General features: G+C 35.5%; 1 protein-coding gene across 5 annotated transcripts in view; it reads right to left on the bottom strand.

Annotated features, from left to right (window-relative positions):
- Positions 1-24,223, bottom strand: part of LOC111062429 (trichohyalin) — a 107,207-nt gene that overhangs the window by 21,001 nt on the left and 61,983 nt on the right. For 2 of the 5 annotated variants that reach the window (XM_039438246.1, XM_039438247.1), the window contains exons 13-17: positions 14,290-14,403; positions 7,697-7,810; positions 7,104-7,286; positions 4,844-5,035; positions 1,049-1,237 (exon numbers count right to left, since the gene is read on the bottom strand). In XM_039438246.1, the coding sequence (XP_039294180.1) occupies positions 1,049-1,237; positions 4,844-5,035; positions 7,104-7,286; positions 7,697-7,810; positions 14,290-14,403 (792 nt within the window). The remainder of the gene's footprint in view (positions 1-1,048; positions 1,238-4,843; positions 5,036-7,103; positions 7,287-7,696; positions 7,811-14,289; positions 14,404-24,223) is intronic. The other 3 variants (XM_039438243.1, XM_039438245.1, XM_039438244.1) reach the window with 2 other exon arrangements.

Below are 24,223 nucleotides of genomic sequence, written 5' to 3'. Positions count from 1 at the left end.
TTATTTATTTATCACATGCCAGGTCTTGAAGAACCTATTGCATTTATAAACATCACAATTATTATGCATTGCGAAATTAAAAATAAAATAAAATTAAAAATATTATTCTAAATATACAAAAGAAGTAATAATAAGGAAACATTTTATTCATATTGAGTGTTTATTTTCCTAAGGAACAATTCTACAATATCTCTGACAGCAGTGTTTAATTCATCGGAAATATACATTTTCCACAATCATCCTAATAAATTAGAATAAATTTTTTTCATGACGAGGCAGCGTTTAGACAGTAATGTCCTCTCTACCGCTTAACCACATCGTTACCAAAAACTATAAATACAAATTACGGAGAATATTCCATAACAAAATTGAAAAAAAAAACTTTCTACTGTCACAATAGAATGTTTCATACAAGACAGCAATTTTTCTAATAATATGAACGTACAGATTGATATAATAAAATTTTCATATACTTAACCATTTAGAGAAAGTATCGCATAAGAAGATATCCCATGGTGGAGCGTTTATGTTCCAAATTTCAATGTTAACTCAATCCGATAGTCCTAGTAGTTCTTTTTCGTGACGCTGGTACTGTGCCATTTTTACACTCTACCCCGGCCAAAACAGTAATAATAGACAGTATTCGACAGTTAGCTTGAAATTTGAAACATAAACGACCTTTACCATAGGATATCTTTTCTCTATTCTATGACTAAACTAAATACAACTACACTTATAACACAACTAAATACAACTAAAGATCAACTGCAGCTCGAATAGTCATGTACAAAATGAAAATGTTTATAGCTTACTTTGAACAGGGAAATTGCTACACTTTTTTTAACAAGAAAAAAAAACTGAATGGTAAAAAAGTATATTATGTAGTTGGAAGACAACAATGACACAATGAGAAAAAAGTATCGGAAATGTTGTTATAAAGCCAATTTTTTCAATCTGTAGGGGTTTGAAACAGGCTTTTAATTATATAAAATTCAAATTTCTGAAAAAACACTTTTAATGTAGGTTAATAAAACTGCATTTTGCCTACCTTGGTGTTGCTTTCTCCTCTCTCTTCCTTCTCCACATTTCCCTCATTTTTTCGGCTCTTTCTCGCTTTCTCCTAGTTTCCTCCTCCCACTGTGCACGGGCTCTCTTTGATTGCTCAAGTCTTCTTTCCTTATTATTCCAATATGCTTTCATTAGTTTGGAGCGAGCACAGCTTTGGTTTAGATGCTGCCTGTTCCATAGCAAAAAATTCCATTAATTTATTTCAAATGAATTAGTTTTAATGTATTTTCGATGAACTGGACCAAGAAATAACAGATTGAAAACTCAGAAACATGAAATTCAATTAAAATAAACTTCATTTTATTGGTATTTAAACGTCTGGATTTTTGAGAGTTCTGGACATTTAACCTTCACATAAAATTCTTCTAGATTTCCGCAACATAGGAGTGTGGACAAGTGTAGAATTTTCATCCATAAAATAATGCTCATCAGGAAGCTGAAAACTATAGTGAGGTCCACGTTATAATGGCAGTGTTTGATTGACAATGGTATTGCTATCCTTGTCTATCATTCAACAAAGCTGATAGCGCTATCTCTTTCTCGCTTTGCTCTGTTGCCAGATCGTCTTTTAACAATGTAGAATTAATAATTAATTATAAAATATTTCCTCTTAATTATGAAAATTCATCATTAAATTATAGAAAAATATAATTTCTTGCTAAATAAAATATAGTTGATTATTTCAAACGAGAATGAAAAGTTAATATTACCATAGAGAAACAATAGCGTAAGTAGATATTCCATGGTATAGGGCGTTTATGTCGCAACTTTTACTGTTATCTCAAGTCGATTACTATCGATTATTGTAGATTTTTACTGTTTTGTTGGGGTGAGAGTGTATGAACGGCATAATATGAGAGACTAACAGCGTCACACACCTTTTTGGGAAAGAAATACGTGGACTATCGGCTTGAGATAACAGTAAAAGTTGCGACATAAACGCCCTATACCATGGGATATCTACTTGAGCTATTGTTTCTCTATGATATTACATTAATAATACTGTATCAGCTACCGTCTATAGAAGGCATTGGCAAGGCAGAGGATCGGCAACGTTGTTCTCCTAACTTTCTCCACTGCCATTATAACGTGGACCTCACTTTAGAACTGTTATAAATTCTACTCAAGTGTTTAATGAAATTATTGTCAACAGATATAACGTGAACCTCAAACCCACAGACGGCGAAAGAGTATAATAGAATATTCATTTTATTCAACAATAATACAGAAATTTTCCATACAGTTGAATAACGTCAGGAAGATTTACAGTCAAAAACTCTATAAAAGATAATTCACACGGCAAGTTATTATGTAAATCATACATTAAAATTACATTGGCATACATAAATAACATTTAAACACACTACATTCCATTTAAAAATTCTTCAATACTATAGTAACTCTTATCAACTAAGAACATATATAAGTATGTTTTAAAGGTATGCGTCCTAGGATTTAAATGAGTTGGCAGCCTATTCAATAATTTCACACCAATATAACTGGGCTTTTTCTTATAAAGAGAAAGTCTATGATACTGAACACTGATATTATTTCTATGCCTGGTATTATGATGGTGTAGGCCTACATCTGAATTTGTTGTCAAGTTGTTTATATTTTTTACCACTAACATAATTACATTATGAACGAAAATACAAGGAACTGTGAGAAATGAAAGATTTCTGAATGCATCTCGGCAAGTGTGGTTGAAGCCTAAAGCTGTTAAGTCTTATTGCCCTTTTCTGCAAAATAAATATTTGCAGAGTGGCTGGCGTGGGAGGGATGTAGGGATGGGAATGTCTCACTCACGCATCTTTCCCTCTCACTCTGCATGCATATTGAGAGTGCAGAGCGCAGATCATTTTATATGGTCAGTGCAGAGGATATACGAAGTGTGGGTACTGGCAGCAGAAAACAAACTGACCAAAACTCTTACCATAACCCTAAAAAAGTCAGAGTTTGATTGATTGAGTTGAGTCCCATGTGGTGGGAGTCGAAGGTTCATGTTATATCTGGCGGCCTCCAGTTATATCTCACTTTATTTACATTGAATGCAGTTCTTGCTTTAATGAACAACAGGTTTTGCACAGTTCCCTATGCATTAACTGCATTCGGGGTTGATTTATAATGAATTTCATCATGATGCATGAAGTTTGTACGGTATATTATGTCAAAATTTATATTTTTGAAATATAATGCTAAAGTATGTATGTAATGTCTAAATTTTACAGTTGCGTTGTAAGTGATGTTGTGGTACTTTTCCATAATGAAAACACAAATTTAAAATTGTCAACCACTTTTTATTATTATAAATTATAAAAATATATACAGAACCAGGTTTCGTGGCTTTACCAGCCACATCTTACGCTGTTTGTTTACAACTACTGTCTACCGAAGAGAAAATGGCGGAGGAGGAAGTGAATAGATGAGTAGGTAGTTGGAGAGGCTTGATATTCAGGTAGAGGAGTGAGTAGCTAGAGAGGCTAGCTCTCCCTGGTGTCGAGTTCAAAGTCAAGGCAAGGCTAGGTGTTCTGAAATGGTGGAAAGATCATTTTCAATAAAAAATTGTAAATATTGCCTTGACTTTGAACTCGACACCAGGGAGAGCTAGCCTCTCTAGCTACTCACTCCTCTACCTGAATAACAAGCCTCTCCAACTACCTACTCATCTATTCACTTCCTCCTCCGCCATTTTCTCTTCGGTAGACAGTAGTTGTAAACAAACAGCTGAAGATGTGGCTGGTAAAGCCTCGAAACCTGGTTCTGTATATATTATAATAATTTATAATAATAAAAAGTGGTTGACAATTTTAAATTTGTGTTTTCATTATGGAAAAGTACCACAACATCACTCACAACACAACTGTAAAATTTAGACATTACTTTAGCATCATATTTAAAAATATATAAATTTTGACTTAATATACCGTACAAACTCCAGCATCAAACATGCATCATAATGAAATTCAGATAAATCAACCCCGAATGCAGTTAATGCATAGGGAACTGTGCAAAACCTGTTGTTCATTAAAGCAAGTACTTCATTCAATGTAAATAAAGTGAGAGATAACTAGAGGCCGCCGATACAACATGAACATTCGACTCCCACCAAATGGGACCCAACTCAATCAATCAAATTTTCATTATGTCTAAATGTTTGGTCCTCTCAATTTTAATGTATAAATATTTCATATTGTACTAATTCTAATGAGTTTATGGATTTTTTGGAAGGAATGTAATATTTTAAATCAATGTGTCAATAATGTGTAATAATTATTCCTCCCCCAAAAAGCCGGGATATTCAAATTAAATTTTTTATTGATTCATACAATGAGTACATCATTAAAATTATAGGGAGAAAAAATAAGGTAACCTTGTGCTATTCCTCTCCAGGCTCCATTCATTCCTTTCTAGATAAGTTACACATAGTCCGAAATAGGTTGAAGCTGCGTTTACACCAAAGATACTAACACAATGATTATTTTTCCGTCCTTATAGATTCTATTAGATTAAACGAAGCTTGACAAACACATATGCACATCATGTGTATGATAAGTTATGTTCAATCTAATAGAATCTATAAGGACGGAAAAATAAACATTTCGTTAATAACTTTGGTGTAAACGCAGCTTAAGTCTTGTTGTTGTTCACTTCACAAAATTGTCAGTCCTTGATTATTTTCACAAAGTAGATTTTTAAATTTAGAAGCTTCAAAACCAAACATAGAGGAAATATTCAAATTATTATCACTAAAATAGGCTATATTCACATACGGTACCTTCTTGCTAAATTCTCCTCTCTCCTTCTCCTAAGTTCCTCAAGTTCATCTGATCTCTCTCTTTTTCTTTTTGCAGCTTCCTTTCTTCGTTCGTAATTCTTCTTCAGCTTTTCGATCAATTTATCATTTTTATTTATGTTTGAAGTATTTCCGCACCTTTCATCGATCTCTTTACTTCCACTTTCCTGCCCGCTTTAAATAGTCTTACATTAGTAAAAATGAAAATACAATTCAAGCAATTTTATTCATTCATAATTTTTATGATTTGTTGTTCTTAATACCAATAAATTACATTCAATAATAAAATAAATTGATTGATCTGCAAAATATCTTGCTTAATTCTGACAACATTAAAAATATTCACTTTTTGTAACGATTCGACTATTGCATTCGATAATTATAATTATTCGTAACCCAGAGAAACAAGATGGAAATTCAACATGATTATTTATTAACTTCCACGCAACTATGACATGGATGTTCCTGATAACAATAATTTCTAGGTAGTCTATAAGCAATTTTAAAGACAGCCTACTAACAAGGACTACCTATAAGGACTTCCTAAGATAGGATGCAACGAATTGCTTTACACAGCTTGGTCGAAACTAAAAATCTATGATACATGAGATATTCAACCTCAATTACGAATAAAGTAGAATTAATTATTTTAAACGATAATGAACAGTTAAATCAGATATAACTCTATAAGCTATCCTCTATAGGAGCCAGTGGAAAGGCAGAGAATAGACAACCCTGTTTTCCTATCTTTCTCCACTGCCATTTATTTATTTTTTCTCTGTCATGTAACCAATGTCAGAGGTATTTATTAAACATGAAAAAAACATTTATAATATGGAAAAAAGTCCGTTAACATACTTGGATTAATTTTTATAAACTAACGTGTAGCATCCCACTATAGAATCTATGAACTTGAATCTAAGAACATTATAACGTAGATCTCACTATAGCAGTAACAATTGATCATCCAGCTATTTGAGTCAATCAGTCAGCATGCATTCATTTTCTAATTGGGAATACATAAGTCAGGCATGCGCAGTTGGCTTCCTTCTACCTCCGGCAACCCGCATCAAACAATTAGTGAACCTCTCATCAGTCGAATACTATTATGTGTCTACCTCCAAAATAACTGAATCCAGCCTGAATTAAAAATAGATAAAATAATGTGACTTAGGTCCCATTCATAAATAATCTGTTCAATGAGTATTGACATAGCGTTCATAATCTTTGTTTATGAAATTCTTAAAATATCTGTTGTTTCAAGTACAAACTAGTGACCCCCTGGGTTGAGGAACTCGACCAAGAACAGTTGTATTGTAATCTTTGAAACCAGCAACTTTCAATTGTACAGAGTTGATGAAAATTATGGAAACAGCTAAATATTTATTTTACAACAACAATACTCTTCAAATATTACAATGTCACTTCAACATCGTTGTCCCTCATATATGAATCCAAATTCATTTTTAAAATGAGAAAGTGATACATGATTTCGATACAGAGTTCCAAGAGAAAATGAATGGCAGAAACCGCACATTGATTTTATATTATAACAGGTATCAGTTTCTTGATGTGAAGGTTGTGAATTATGTTGTTCAACCAGCTGAAATTATGTGTCAGCGCTTGAAAGTGTGATAGCTTCCAAATAGCCTCAGCTGATGTTATGAATGAATGAAAAACTGTAGTAATTGCATGCATGAATTAAGCTGACTAAATGATAAATCTTAACAAATTGTTTTCTTATGCACTTTCAATTTTTATATCCTGAAAAAGGACGAAGGAGTGAGTCAATTTTGAAGCTGATTGATCAATTCTTTCCAAAGTTATTGTAGAACATACAAACAGACGCGCAACGACTTTGGCCTTCAGTAAGTCAAAAGTGAGAACTCACTAATGCTCGTTCAACTACACGATAGTCGAGGAAATTTTCGGTCAATAAATCACAACAATTTTTTTTTCTTATGCACTTTCAATTTTTATATCCTGAGAAAGGACGAAGGAGTGAGTCAATTTTGTTGGCCAACGAACTTGACCTGTTAAAAGGTTCGAAGAATTAAAGCTGTTCGAAATTTAAAGCTGATTGAAAGTTATTGTAGAACATACAAACAGACGCGCAACGACTTTGGCCTTCAGTAAGTCAAAAGTGAGAACTCGCTAATGCTCGTTCAACTACACGATAGTCGAGGAAATTTTTTCTCAATACTCAAGAATTGTTGCACCAAAGAAATTATTGCTGTATTACCTTTCTCCAAGTTTCTCTTCTCTTTTCTTTCGCCAGAACTCTTTCATTCTGAGCGAATGCTCGGCTGCTAGCCTAGCAAACGTTTTCTTCTTCGCTTCTTCTTTTTCTTCCTCGGGGGTTCTTTCTGTAGTTTTCAGGTTAGATGAATCACTCACTCCAGGTTTATCCACTTCTTGTTGTCTTCTAAAAAAAACACACAAAACTAATCTATATAAAAGGAAAATGATTCTAATCCATGTATTCATTCCCTTACTCATTAAGAGGACTGAAAATTGTCAGAACAAAAATTTTTAAATCATAATGTATTTCAATAATATTGGAATCATTTTCAGTTAGTGATTGAGCTAAAACTTAATTGTCTTTTTAAAAGTGTACTTGGATTTCTATATTTATTTATATAAAACTTACTTATTTGCTTTTAATGGGCAGTCTGATCAGCTACATGTAAGTCACAACGTGTTTCAATGACACTTTCAAAGTTTTGTTTTTCGGCTCATGTATGATTAGACGTGCACTTACATATAAGCATTCAATGTGATCAAAACCTTAGGTACCCCTGAATAAAAAATAAATTACACAATAAATGGCCATACCTTTTTGCTGCTTTCTTCTTATCTCTCCACCTTTTCCTATACTCTTTCACTTTATTTCTTTTTATTCTTGCTGCTTCCTCTTCAACGATTTCTCCATTTTCACACTGCTGCCTGCTTCAAATAGCCTTACATTAGTAGAAATACATTTTAAACAATATTATATTCATTCACTTACAATTTCTATTCATTCATTTTAGAAAGGAAAAAGATATGATATCTGTTTGAATTTATATATTTGCTTCCAATTAAATAATAATAATAATAATAATAATAGCACCAAGAGTTGGCACAAGATGGAGTGAAGAAAGAAAAGCTGCATTTTCTCAGAGAATGAAAAGCTGGTGGGCGAACAAGAAAACCGCCAAGTCTAATAAAAATCGATGATCATGATTTTACTCAGCGTCTTCCACTTCGGGAGCTCTACGACTAATAATAATAATAATAATAATAATAATAATAATAATATAATAATAATAATAATAATAATAATAATAATAAAAATCTGGTGTGGTACACTCACACAACTTTCCTTGCTCATTGAACTGTAAGCCTCATTCTCAAACGAGAATAATTTAGGGGAATAACATCATGACAATTATTGGCGGCAACATATTATTTGCAACTACGATCAGACTACTGTATATGTGTATATATTATAATTATTGTTTTCAGAGTACTTTTTCCTTCGTGTAAATTGTGAAATTAGATGATTTTTTTTTAAATTCGTCAAAACAGCTGTTCTACAGATGAAATATCTTGACTATGACTGTGTACTTTTTATAAACTGCTCTACCTACCTACCTACCTCATGCACGAGATGGAGGTTACAAAGTCCATTTCTCAAGGATAGGGTGGACCCCCCAATAGTTTCCCAGGAAAAAGACTCATGCCAGTTGATAGATCTGATAAATAATCATACAGGGTATGAATTTGAAAAAAATCGTTAGAGCCGTTTTTGAGAAAATCGTGAAAAACATGGTTTTTAGTCATTATTCGCCATTTTTCTCAATAATATTACGGAGCTCCTGAAATTTTCCCAGGAATGAGACTCATGCCAGTTGATAGGGCTTATAGATAGCTATCTATGATATAAATTTGAAGAAAATCGTTAGAGCCGTTTACGATAAAACCGTGAAAAAAATGGCTTTTTCGTCATTATCCGCCATTTTTCTCAAGAATATTACAGAGCTCCTGGAATTTTCCCAGAAATGAGACTCATGCCAGTTGATAGGGCTTATAAATAGCTATCCATGGCATAAATTTGAAGAAAATCGTTAGAGCCGTTTTCGAGAAAACCGTGAAAAACATGGTTTTTTCGTCATTATCCGCCATTTTTCTCAAGAATATTACAGAGCTCCTGAAATTTTCCCAGAAATGAGACTCATGCCAGTTGATAGAGCTTATAAATAGCTATCCATGGTATGAATTTGAAGAGAATCGTTAGAGCCGTTTTCGAGAAAAACGTGAAAAACATGGTTTTTTAGTAATTATCCGCCATTTTTTCCGCCATCTTGAATTGAATTTTATTGAATTTCTTATTGTCGGATCCTCATGGTATAAGGACCTTAAGTTTAAAATGTCAAGTCGATCGGTTGATTAGGAATGGAGTTATCGTGTTCACAGACATACACACATACACACACACACACATACACACACACAGACCAACACCCAAAAATCATGTTTTTGGACTCAGGGGGACTTGAAACGTATAGAAAACTTGAAATCAGGGTACCTTAATTTTTTTTGGAAAGCAATACTTTCCTTACCTATGGTAATAGGGCAAGGAAAGTAATAATAATAATAATAATAATAATATAATAATAATAATAATAATAATAATAATAATAATCATGTATACATTTAGCATAGTCAAGTGGACAGATACAGCTTTGCAGGAGTTTAACAGAAAGGTAAGAACAACTTTGACAAAGAATAGACTCCATCTCCCCCGTAGCTCAATCCAGAGGCTCTACCTGCCTAGAGGTGTTGGTGGAAGAGGCCTCTTGAGTCTGGAGACTATGTGTCGTCAACAGGAAGACAGACTGCGGAAATACTTCCAGAATGCAAACAGTGGTCTGCTAAAGGCCGTTTGTCTGGTAGACAGGGAGTACAGCCCATTGCAGCTGGCACATGGAGTCCAACAGCTAACAGCCAGCACAGTAGAAGAGAGGCTGGAAGCGTGGAAGCAGAAAGAGCTGCATGGAAGATTTGCTGCAGCACTTCATTCTGATTGTGTTGACAGAAAAGAATCAATTGAATGGTTGCAGACTAGTGGAATATTCGGTGAGACTGAAGGTTTCATGTTTGCCATCAGGACCAGGTAATCAGCACTAGAGCTTACAAAAGATATGTGATGGGACTCACAGTGGATAGTAGCTGTCGGCTCTGCAGGAAAGCCATAGAATCGATACAGCATATTTGTGGTGGCTGCTCTGTACTAGCTAATACAGAGTATTTGCAACGGCACAACAATGTGGCCAAAGTGGTTCATCAGGCAATGGCGAAAAGATATGAGTTGATAGCGAGTGAGGTGCCCTATTACAAGTGTAAGCCAGAAATGGTCCTGAATGGTGAAAAGGGAAGACTTCTTTGGGATTGTTGTATGACAACTGACAGAGCAGTGGAGGCTAACAGGCCAGACATCGTCTTGTTTGAGAGAAAGAATAAAGAGGCTTACATAATTGATGTGGCAGTGCCCCTTGATGAGAATCTTGTGAGTACCATTGCCGAAAAGAAAAGAAAATACCAGCCCTGTCAGTTGAACTGAAAGATATGTATAAATTAAGGAAGGTGGTGATAATCCCTATAGTAGTGTCTGCCAATGGACTGGTCACAAAAGAATGGAGACAAGCAATGGAACAACTGCAGTTGGAGAACTGGCATATGAGAATTATGCAGAAAGCAGCAGTCCTTGGTACAACTAATATTGTACGTAAGTTTCTAAGCCTCTGATCTGGAAAAGAGTGAATGAGTCTCTGCTTTGAATTGCAACTATTTTAGTCTTGAGATCAGAATTGATCTCCGGCTACTTAGTTATTTAAGACAAAAAATATTTCTCAATAATAATAATAATAATAATAATAATTACTCTGGATGTTGGACGACACATCCAGAGGAGTTTATTCATAAATTCAGGAACATTACATATTATTTTTTCATACATTTTCAATAATATAACAACAATATTCAAGGTTTACAAAATGATACCTCACTATATAATATATGTGTCGAGGTTATCATCAAATTAATACTAATTTATGCTACAACAGATAATACAAAAATTCCAAAAAATCTAAAACTATATCTATTACCTTAAGCATCACCTAGCATAATGATACTAAACCGAGGTACTATTTTCTACCTATAAATTACCTTATTTAAAAAGAATATTACTTGAATCTAAATCCTACTCACTATTAGTTCCTCACTACTTTGTATCCCAATACTGAATAACCAATGTCTAATTTTTCTTTTGAAGCTATTGAAATTTTCCTCTCCTTTGATTTCTAATGATATTCTATTAGATATTGTAGGCCTTAAATATCTTAGTGATCTTTGCCCAAATGATGTATTTATTCTAAACCGAGGATATTACTCTTATGATACATCAAATATCTCCGTAAATTTTACTCCGGTTATATGAGTAAAAAATACATAGAACCACCTGTGGTCCACCTGTGTCAATTTGTGACAAACCTGTATTGTACTGTTAACTTGTTTAGCCAGCATAGTTGTAGTGGAAGGTAACATTGTATTCAGTAGTTAGTTCCGAGCCAGCGTACATAGCGAATGGACCTCTATCAGAAGATATCAAATTATAATATGCTTTTGTAGTAAATAGAATGTTTTTTTAAAAAGTATTTATTACATAAAGTTATTTAAAACAATTTATTAACAAACCATAATTGGCGCATCGGTAGGACAGCTTCCGAATAAGTCAAACTTATAAAACTAGTGGAAATAATTTTCCGAAATATTGAAAATAATTCGTCGGTTTTCACCATTGAGAAGTCGTCACGAACATCATTTGTTCGTGAATATTGAATATTGCCACAGAGAGCTTCATTTGTGTCAAGTGCATATTGTCATCAGTGAAATAGTGTTAAGAAATCATAGTGCAATGTTGGATATTATCTTGTGAGTAGAAACAATTATTTATCTTTTGAACTATTTTATTATTGTGACATTTTTGACCCACATATTCATCATTAATTATTAAAAATGAATCCAGCACCACCTCCCCCTAAAATAATTCCAGAAGCAGGATCTTCTGTACCACCAGGTACTACTACTCCTGTTCTCAAGAAGGAGTATCTTGACATGATTCCTGAGTTCTTTGGAAAACCAACACTGTTGAACAGATTCATAACCATTTTAGATAAGTTAGTAGCTAAGTTTTATGTAAAAAGTAACCCAGATGATTTTCAAAATGAGTATCTGTATTCAACAATTCTATCTAAAATCAAAGGACAAGTCAATGAAGTAGTGAGTAGCTATGATTGGCCTGATGTAAAAAACGTATTGCTAACTAGTTATCTATAGTGAGGTCCACGTTATAATGGCAGTGGATGAAAATAGAAGAATAGCGATGCCGATTCTCTGCATTAATTAATTATATTTCTACACTGTCAAAAACATAATTGGCATCGTTCTGGACCTAGAAAAGGATAGTACCACCGGCTTTGTCAAATGATAGACAAGGATAGCAGAACCAAAGTTGATCAAATACTGTCATTATAACGTGGACCTCACTACAGACAAGAGGGACTGTTTCACTTTGAATATAGAATTGAGTGAATTAAAACAAGAGCCTGGCGAAACACCTTTCAACTTCTATCAGGGAATCTAAAAACTTTTGAACCTTCAAATAGTTTATTTTGTTATAAAGAACCGCATGCCTCCAATGTTCTCTGCCAGTATGTATCAAAATTAGCATTAAGAGTTCTTCTGAGAGGGTTACATGAATCCGTCGGTTCCCTAATGAGAACGAAGAACCCAAGTTCCCTTGAACAAGTACTTAACATGAAGGCTAACGATTTTCAATTTAAAATGACACCAACTCCAACACAAAATCACCAAAAACCAAGCTTAGCAAGTTACTACCAACAAGAAAGAATCCCTGTTTACAATGAACTGTCAGGCAAACAACCAATCAAAAGAAAATTCCAAGGAAATCCAAATCAATTCCAACCCCGTCAATCCCAACAAAATCACCACCAGTTCAATTCAACCCCGATAATTTCCAAACAATTTCGAAAACCACAACAGTACCAACAACAGTATCAACACCCTAAACCACAACAACAACAACAGTACCAACCTACCCCAATGAGTATTTCCACTCGAAACACAAATGACGGACCAGCCAAGAAAAATCCACGTCTATTTCAAATGACTAACAACAACATACAGCAACAAAATCAAGTAGATGAAGCTACAAACAGCTTCGAATACCCGAATTACGAAATCTATCGCTTCAAAAGTCAGCAGAACAGTCAAATTCATTTTGTTGAACAAAAGTTCAATGAAATTGAAAATCTGAGGAAAACCATTTTTTAGGCCACACTAGCCTACAGAACGATTCTCCATAATGAATCTCCGAGACACCGATAACGAGCTACCGTATTTCCATGACCCTAAAACAAACTTGAAAATACTAATCGATTCCGCAAGTACAAAATCTTTTATTAAACCATTTCCCGGACAAGGGGCCATATGAATATAATTATGCTCATCCTCATGAGCATATGCTCAGTTTTTATTCATATGGTCCATTAACTCTACAAAGAAACGATAGTAAAGGATCCCTTGGAAGTAACCACAGTTCACGGAAACTTTTTAATTTTCACTACACTGATTACTCCCGGATAACTTACTAATTTAAACAGACATTGAAATATTCACTTCAAATAATTAATAAACTACTTCAACTTAACTTACGGCGAAAAATAATACATATTAACAAACTTAAACAGCAAACAAATTCAATACACACATTAATTTTGAGCCCTCGAGGCCCGAGGCTACCTCTGGATTTTAAATGTGAATTCGGCCGCGGCTTGATTGGAACTGAACTATTCCACGCAATTTATGTTCCCCTTCCACCAACGAGACAACGGTCCACGTGGAGACGAGCATAATTCCGTGGGAAAGGAAAATAATGCAAGTTTGAAATATTCCCAAATACTCGTGTATTTTCCATCGCTAACGGAAATACAGTTCCGTGAGAATACCTCAACCCTGCATAAAATTGGAGTTTTCCCGGACGCAAGTTAGCAAAATCTTAATGTGAGAAAATTATTTTTTAACAGAAAAATAAATTTCTCACGATAAAAATTTACACACAAAATTCAGCTACAAGATCACTAAAGTCTCATTGTTGAAGTCCTAATTCTACACTTTTCGAATGAACCCATACTAAATTTATCTCTATGAAAACACAAACCCATAATTAATTAATTTATTTCAATATCATCACCATCACATAATTATGATTAGACGTGCACTTGCACATATAAGCATTCGATGTTGTGATCAAAACCTTAGGTACCACTAAAGAAATAAATAAATTACACAATAAATTTCCATACCTTTTTGCTGCTTTCTTTTTCTCTCTCCACATTTTCTTATACTCATTCAATTTAATTCTTTTTCTTCTTGCTGCTTCCTCTTCACTGATTTCTCCTTTTTCAAACTCCTGCCTGCTTTAAATAGCCTTACATTAGTAGAAATACATTTTAAACAACATTCTATTCATTCACTTACAATTTCTATTCATTCATTTTAGAAAGGGAAAAGATATGATGTCTGTTTGAGTTCATACAGGGTGGGTGAAAAGTCCGATAACGGCTTAATATCTCATAAACAAAGGTAATTTGACGGTGGGTGTGATTGGGGATCCTACTCAAATTGAATATACTACTTTACTTGGGTGACTTTGAAAATCTGGTCGGCCATCTTGGATCCGCCATGTTGATTGCAACTTCATTTTTTGAAATAGGAAGGTTGTCATGTAATACATGATTTCAATACAGAATTTCAAGAGAAAATGAATGACGGGAACCGCACATCGATATATCAAACCGTTTAGAAGATATTCACATTATTAATCAATACTATGCAAATCAGAGATGAAATACTGTTATCCTTGGTTGTGGGGACAATGCATATTGGTATGGAGCTAGTAGCGGGAGAGCGATGGATCGCCTCGTTTCCAGCGGGAGGAGCGCCTGTGGGAAGGCGAGTCCCTGGTGATGATTGTTTATGCGGCGGGGTCGTAGGCTGTCAGAACGTCGGCACCGGCTGGAGAGGGCCCACTAGCTACACCACTCACCAGTAAACCACGCTAGTTTCCCTTAGGTTCCGCCACACGGTCTTTAGGCCGTGGTGCCCCTAAGTTAGGTACCCTTCCGAGATTTACCGGGAGCGCCTCACTAGGTACCACCTCGTCGAGGCATTGGAGACGTTCCTTCAGATTCCTTCCCCGTCACCGGAGCCTCTGGGTTGAGCGTCGCTGAACGGAGTGGAAGCTCCGGGTTCGCCCTGCATATGGCGGAGCAAACATCTTTAAGGGTACCTCCGCTCTAAGGTCCAACTGGTTCGCCAGCAGGGGAAGAACTGATTTGTCTGACTGACTGTGGGTGGAACAGGGTGAGTGAATCACCCTAATTGGCAGTGCCTTAGGCTGGTTTGCCTTATGACTGCTCATAGCATTAACAGAATTGAAATTTTTGGGTTGCTCCTAGATATTAGACCTTAAGTGAATTTGGCAAAGTTTAATTTTTTTCAGATATAATATAAGTTTTGTAATATGGAATAGTTGTAAAATGTATCACTGAATAGTTGAATAGTTATAATATTGAATATTTATCTATTTTGTATATGTATACATTTGTTTATTTGACAATTTATTTATTTATTCATTTTTTTTCTTGCCAAATTCACTTTTTTGGGAGAAGTGTGATGGAGATGGGTTCACCTCAGGGGAATACGAGCTGTTTACAATGGTGACCTGGACGCCAAGTCGCTGACCATCAGTCTGGCCACCATTGTTGAAAAGGGAGTGGCTTTTTGGTTTGAACTGGTCGTGGTATCTCATATATCTGCCTTACTGATCTACGCCACGACGTTGATGCTGTGTCATGAAGATTTCTTGATGTGAGCTGAATGAAGTCAATCAGTTGGGGAGTGGAGACATATTCATAGAGTAGCCTATTGTTCACTGTGCAGTGAAAGTTGCAGATGGTTCTGATGAGTCTGTTTTGAAGGCCAAATAGACGTTTTCTATTGGTCTTCGATAGATAAGGGAACCAGACTGGGGCGGCATAGGTCAGGTATGCCCTGATGATGGCTGTGAATATGAGCAGCCGAAATTTCAGGGGGAGAGAAGGGGTGACAAGGAGGGGGAATAGTTGTACAAACAGCATACGACAGTGTTGAATTTTCACTTTAATGTGTTGTTTGAAAGTGAGTGTTCTGTCCAGAGTTACACCTAGGTACTTGACGGTATGGGACCATGGATTTGTCTCACTGGAGGAGCACGCTTATATAGCAGGGTGGTCCCTTCCAGTGAGCGCCAGTTAGCTACCAGTGTAGGTGTTGCGCGCTGGAGATGTGCGCCAGCAGTGAGGGTATCAATACATTAGTGGTCTTGAATAATTATGTGAATATCTTCTAAACGATTTGAGAAATCGATTTGCGGTTTTCGCCATTCATTTTTTCTTGAAATTCCATATTGAAATCAGGTATCGTAATCGTATGACAACCTTCCTATTGAAAAAAATAAAGTTGCATTCAATATGGCGGAACAGATTTTCAAAGTCGTAGTAAAGTAGTAAAGTAAATTCCATTCATCTAGTAGTAAAGTAGTATTTTCTATTTGAGAAGGTTCCCCGATCACAACCACCTTGGAATCACATTTTTTATTAGATATTAAGCCGTTCTCATACTTTTTTCTCTCCTTTCTGCTTTGAATGGTATTGATTTATAATGTGAATATAAACGGTTTGAGATATCGATATGCGGTTTTCGATATTCATTTTCTCTTGAAATTCTGTATCGAAATCATGTATCGCATGACGACCTTCCTATTTAAAAAAATTAAGTTGCATTCAACATGGCGGACCAGATTTCCAAAGTCATAGTAGAGTAGTATTTTCAATTTGAGTAGGATCCCCAATCACACCCACCGTCAAATTACCTTTGTGTATGAGATATTAAGCCGTTCTCGGACGTTTCACCCACCCTGTATATTTGCTTCAAATTAAATTTTATTACTCTTTTAATACATAAAATTTATTTATTTATTTATTCGTTGATATAATTACACATCATATGAATATGATCGGGATAGAACAACAGGCATAGCCCAAAACTATTCTGTTCCCAAATTTTGATAAATAATGAAATGTCCGAAAAAAAGGTTATGTTCTTACTGAAGAAATTTAAAGTTCAAAGTTCTGTCCAAGAATATATATTAGCTAGAAATTTTGAATTTAGAATTATTAAAATACCAAATTATAGTCAAATTGTGCACCAAATATAGTCAAATATAGGACAAATTTCACTCCTGATGGGGAAATTCATCAGATTTTGATCAGAGTGTTCTTCAACTTGTTTTCATGCAAGTCACAATGTGTTTCAATGACACTTTCCAAGTTTTGTTTTTCGGCTCATGTATGATTAGACATGCACTTGCAAATATAAGCATTTGATATGATCAAAGCCTTAGGTACCCCTAAATAAATATCTAAATAAATTATACAATAAATTTCCATACCTTTTTGCTGCTTTCTTCTTCTCTCTCCATCTTTTTATATACTTATTCCATTCATCTCTTTTCATTCTAGCTGCTTCCTCTTCATCGATTTCTCCTTTTTCAAACTCCTGCCTGCTTTAAATAGCCTTACATTAGTAGAAATACATTTTAAACAATATTATATTCATTTACGTATAACTTCTATTTATTCATTTTAGAAAGGGAAAAGATATAATGTCTGTTTGAATTTATATATTTTCTTCCAATTAAATTTTATTACTCTTTTGATACATCAAATATAGGGTAAATTTCACTCCTGATGGGGAACTTCTTAAGATTATGAGCAGAGAGTTCTTCAGCTTGTTTTCATGCAATTCATAAGTCACATGCAAGTCACAACGTGTTTCAATCACACTTTCCAAGTTTTGTTTTTCGGCTCATGTATGATTAGACGTGCACTTGCCTATACAAGCATTCGATGCCAACAAAACCTTAGGTACCCCTAGAGAAATATATAAATTACACAATAAATTTCCATACCTTTTTGCTGCTTTCAAAGAGGACCTCAACTAAGGCCAGGGAAGGCCTATGCGGGAACTCCGCGACCGATCCGGACCCCAGGAGGACAGTGGTGCCCGACAAGTAGGACTTAGGAAAGTCCAGAGCGCGAGCCGCCGCAGCGCACTAATTCAGTGCGGAATCGAGAGAAAGAAAGAAGAAAGAAAGAAATAGTTATTGCCAAAATCATTAACACAACTTTACAAATGTGAAAAATATAAAAATTTTCATATACAATACATTACAAAAACTTAAAATTAAAATATTTTCCATTTAAACATCGATTATAATATTCCATTGGCGTTACCAGCAAAACTAAAAGTTTGAGCGATGGCAACGAGTAATCAGTCGGCTATAATTAGTGGCTTGAGATTCAGTCGAAAATAGAAAAAATATAATAAAGAAAAAATAAACATATGGAATGTATGAAACTAGAGAAAAAAATAATAAAATTTCAATCCGAAAAGAAGAAGTAGTAAGAGTGAAATACTAAGAGAGTAGAAAACTAGAATGAATTCATAATAATTTAAAAACTCCAAAGAAAAGAGATGATTCAATGTAATTATTAATCTACAATTCACTGTACATATGTAATTATAGTAAATTAGTAACAATTTAGTAAAATAATGTAATTCATTTGTAGCATATAGCAATTCCTTTTGTAAGCAAAAAGAGGAAAACAATACAATACAGTACACATGACACAAAAATAAAACTAAACTCAGAGAGAGAAAATTAATCTGGGAGTATAGCCCTACTAATAATAAATTCAGAGGAACTGAGGAAGACAGTATATGTACATCAAATAAAATATTTTAGAGGACCTCTAGTAAGGCGAGGGAAAAGGCCTTTACTAGAGCTCCGCGACCAATCCGGACCCCAGGAGGACAGCTGGTGCCCGACAAGTAGGGCTTAGTAAAGTCCAGAGCGCTAGCCGCCGCAGCGCACTAATTCAGTGCGGGATCGAAAGAGGACCTCAACTAAGGCCAGGGAAGGCCTATGCGGGAACTCCGCGACCGATCCGGACCCCAGGAGGACAGCTGGTGCCCGACAAGTAGGACTTAGGAAGTCCAGAGAGCGAGCCGCCGCAGCGCACTAATTCAGTGCGGAATCGAGAGAGGACCTCTAGTAAGGCTAGGGAAGGCCTTACTGGAGCTCCGCGACCAATCGGACCCAGGAGGACAGCTGGTGCCCGACAAGTAGGACTTAGGAAAGTCCAGAGCGCGAGCCGCCGCAGCGCACTAATCAGTGCGGAGCGAGAGAGGACCTCTAGAAAGGCTAGGGAAGGCCTTTACTAGAGCTCCGCGACCAACCCGGACCCCGGAGGACACCTGGTGCCCGACAACAGGATTTAGGAAAGTCCAGAGCGCGAGCCGCCGCAGCGCACTAATCAGTGCGGAATCGAGAGAGGACCTCTAGAAAGCTAGGGAAAGCGTTGCTAGAGCTCCGCGATCAATCGGGACCCCGGGAAGACAACCGGTGCCCGAGGAATAAGACTTAGTCCCGACCGAAGACCTTTTCACGACTGACACCGCAAAAGTGTTATTACTTCATTCCGCGACCAACCCTGTTTTGGCAGGGCGAAAGCACGGCCACTCGTTCATAAAATTCAAATTTCAAATTCAAATCAAATTTTATTTATTCAAGTAAGTTACAATACATTCTGGTTCATACACGAATCTACAATAATTACAGTACAACAGCCAATTATGCAGCAAATTTCACATATTATGAAAACTTATTAATTACAATGAAGATTGAATGCAACATTAGAATATTGATAATATAGTATTGTAATATAACTACATAAATCAGCGGTGTTTCAACAATGAATAAATGATAATTTCAATGAATAAATATACACCCCACTATATATTATATGTGTTGGGGTATAAGTAATTAGTTGCTTATTGCGTGTAATAATTACTATTTACAAACTTCATTCACTGATATGGGATTAAAGTTTTTATAATAAAATTAGTAAAAATGTATAATACAAACAAACAAAATTATGGAATTAGTAAATAAATATTAATGTTCTATTAAGGATAATAATAAGAAAGGTTATTTTAGAAAAATGAAAAACAGTAAAGAGTGGAATGAAGAATAAATAGTTTCAATATTTACAGTCTAACTAAATTTTCACAATTTTCCACTCCAATATCAACCAACCAGGAAAATAAACTTTTCTTGAACCTGTGTCTATTGAATTCTTCCCTAATGTAACTTGGTATTGAATTATAATTTTTGGTCCCAAATATGTGTAGTTTCTTTGCCCAAATGTAGTGTTCATCCTTGGTACTATTGAATACGTGTTTCTCTGCCTTGTTTGATGGTTATGATCTGCCAGTCTTATGTGTTCGTTGTTTCTCCTCATTCGCGTGATGATAGCCTGGATGTAGAGTTGTCTTACACTCAGTACTTTACTGTCCTTGAAAAGAATGTTCGTGGGGAATTGATTCTCCTTGAAGCCTATTATTTTAGTATTCGTTTTTGAAGTTTATAGAGAGATTTAACATGTGTAAAATTCGTAGCTCCCCAGATAATTATGACGTATCTTAAAATTGATTGCACTAAAGAAAAATAAACAGTTTTTAATGTCTCATAGTTGAGGATTTTACGGAGTTGATAGAATTTGTAGAGAAGCTTCCTGATCCGGGTAATTGATAGATTAATGTGCTTGTCCCATTTGAATTTGTTGTCCACTATTGTTCCTAAATATTTTATTTCATTGACTTGTTGAATTGAAGGGCAATCACACGGGTTGTTGGTGCTTCCACAGTGATGCAGGATTATTGAAGAATCCGGTGGTCTCGTCCGTTCTGTCAGAGAAAAGGCTAAAAATTTCGTTTTTGTTGCATTTACTGTAAGCAATTTTCTCTTAACCATTTATCGACTTTGATCAATTCTTCCTGTGCCAGATTAAAAACTTCCTCCCAGGTGTTTCCTTCAAATAGTATACACGTATCATCAGCAAAAGCTATTACTCTTCCTCTTATCTTAATTGAACATAGCTCATTTGCATATGCCAAATACAGAATTGGCCCAAGAACTGTTCCTTGGGGAATCCCAAACTTCATCGTTCCCTCTGAACTGAGATGTTCTTCAACTTTGACTTTTTGACGCCGGTCACAGAGGTATGATCTAAACCATGCTAGAGGAACTCCTCTAATTCCCATGGCTTCTAATTTCTTCAGCAGCAAACTGTGATTAACAGTGTCAAAAGCTTTTGCTAGGTCCAGGAACACTGCTGCACATTTTTTGTTATTTTCTAGCTTATCTGTGACAAAATTTGACAATTCTAATACCGCATCTTCTGTACTCCTCCCCTCACGAAAACCAAATTGATTCCTTGATATTATTTTGTATATGTTGTCTCAGAGTTGATAAGAAGGTGTCATAAGATGTATCTGGATTATTATCTTCTAAAACATGAATCCACTCCTCATTCAGTAGTTCATTCTTCAAGCTATTAATGTCTATTTTCTCGTTTATTTCATGTGTTCCAGTTTCATTTGCACTATTTCTCGAAATATGTTGCACTCCTAGAATTGTGGTGAAGTGGTCAGTTATTGTTGATTCATAAATGATTGGAAAAAGATTATCTCTGGAGTTGGTAGCAATGTGATCTATGCAAGAAGCAGTTTCTGTTGTAGTTCTGGTTGCTTGTTTAATGCAGAGTCTGAGCCCATGCTCGCTTAGAAGATCGCAGTAGTCATTCAATTGATGATGTGGACGAATTTGAAGGGTGTTAATATTCATGTCTCCGGCACATATGACTTGTTGCCCTCTTAATTCATTCAGGATCGATTCCAAGTCACTCAGGAAATCTGTAATATCATTGAAGGACGGTGATCTGTATATTGCAAGGATGTTCCACTTTTTGTCTGCTGCATCCACCGAATATGTAGGACATTTGCCTGGTTAATATGTAGCTCAACACATTGTACATTATACTATCTTTAACAAAACAACTACACCATCATTTTGTAATGGGTGTTTATGGTGGAAAATACATCATATCCTCGAATGGACTGGAGTACAAATTCAGTCCTAATCCAGCATTCGGTTAGAATAATAACATCAAAAGAAAAATAATGTCGCACAATTGAATCATCAGCTCATCAAAATTTCTTCTGATACTCCTTATATTGAGACAGAAGATGCTCAAATCACAAGAACTCAATGCTGCACAAAGTTGTTGACTGTTGTTGATCACTTCATCGTTTATTTCTTCAAAATAATCAAGATCCTCGAAGCTGAGCAAATTTGATAAGTTGTTGTTACTCATTATTTAAACTCTCATTAATCCCTTCCATGTTTCTTTCATTCCAGCTTAAGAGAAACTCTTCACTAACATCCTTTGTTTCGAATTAGGGTCAGCACTAAATCTTCTTGCCCTGTTGTGATATATCTGAAGGTTGTGTGTGGAAACATTCTCCAAAACAAGGAAAGAAAAAGAGGGAAAAGAGGGAACAATTTCTCCAAAACACTCAGACCCTGTTTCAACCAGACTCGAAGCGAGGGTGGTTGAACGGACGCCCCACCAAGACTCCCGTCCCCTGCTTCGGCCACCCCAGTTCGCCGACTGAGTTTAGCCGGCCCAGGCGACACTGGGAACTCTGAGAGAGAAGGTGTGGGCAAAAATCTACTCAGAATAGATAAGGGAACCAGACTGGGGCGGCATAGGTCAGGTATGCCCTGATGATGGTTGTGAATATGAGCAGCCGAAATTTCAGGGGGAGAGAGGGGACAAGGAGGGGAATGGTTGTACAAACAGCACACGACAGTGTTGATTTTCACTTAATGTGTTGTTTGGAAGTGAGTGTTCTGTCCAGAGTTACACCTAGGTACTTGACGGTATGGGACCATGGATTGTCTCACTGGAGGAGCACGCTTATATAGCAGGGTGGTCCCTTCCAGTGAGCGCCAGTTAGCTACCAGTGTAGGTGTTGCGCGCGGAGATGTGCGCCAGCAGTGAGGGTATCAATACATTAGTGGTCTTGAATAATTATGTGAATATCTCCTAAACGATTTGAGAAATCGATTTGCGGTTTTCGCCATTCATTTTTTCTTGAAATTCCATATTGAAATCAGGTAATCGTTCTTATGACAACCTTCCTATTGAAAAATAAAGTTGCATTCAATATGGCGGAACAGATTTTCAAAGTCATAGTAAAGTAAATTCCATTCTTCTAGTAGTAAAGTAGTATTTTCTATTTGAGAAGGATCCTCGATCACAACCACCTTGGATCACATTTTTTATTAGATATTAAGCCGTTCTCATACTTTTTTCTCTCCTTTCTGCTTTGAATGGTATTGATTTATAATGTGAATATAAACGGTTTGAGATATCGATATGCGGTTTTCGATATTCCTTTTCTCTTGAAATTCTGTATCGAAATCATGAATCGCATGACGACCTTCCTATTTAAAAAAATTGAGTTGCATTCAACATGGCGGACCAGATTTCCAAAGTCATAGTAGCGTAGTATTTTCAATAGAGTAGGATCCCAATCACACCCACCGTCAAATTACCTTTGTGTATGAGATATTAAGCCGTTCTCGGACGTTTCACCCACCCTGTATATTTGTATCAAATTAATTTATTACTATTTAATATACATCAAATATAGGACAAATTTCACTCCTGATGGGGAAATTCATCAGATTTTGAGCAGAGTGTTCTTCAACTTGTTTTCATGCAAGTCACAACGTGTTCAATGACCCTTTCAAGTTTTGTTTTCGGCTCAAGTATGATTAGACATGCACTTGCAAATATAAGCATTTGATATGATCAAAACCTTAGGTACCCCTAAATAAATAAATTAATTATACAATAAATTTCCATACCTTTTTGCTGCTTTCTTCTTCTCTCTCCACCTTTTTATATACTTATTCCATTCATCTTTTTATATTCTAGCTGCTTCCTCTTCATCGATTTCTCCTTTTTCAAACTCCTGCCTGCTTTAAATAGCCTTACATTAGTAGAAATACATTTTAAACAATATTATATTCATTCACGTATAAATTCTATTTATTCATTTTAGAAAGGAAAAAGATATGATGTCTGTTTGAATTTATATATTTTCTTCCAATTAAATTTTATTACTCTTTTGATACATCAAATATAGGGTAAATTTCACTCTTGATGGTGAACTTCTTAAGATTATGAGCAGAGAGTTCTTCAGCTTGTTTTCATGCTAGTC

The sequence above is a fragment of the Nilaparvata lugens genome, chromosome 11 (genome assembly GCF_014356525.2).
Source record: "Nilaparvata lugens isolate BPH chromosome 11, ASM1435652v1, whole genome shotgun sequence".
NCBI classification, from domain to species: domain Eukaryota; kingdom Metazoa; phylum Arthropoda; class Insecta; order Hemiptera; family Delphacidae; genus Nilaparvata; species Nilaparvata lugens.
This window is presented reverse-complemented; position numbering and strand designations above follow the sequence as displayed.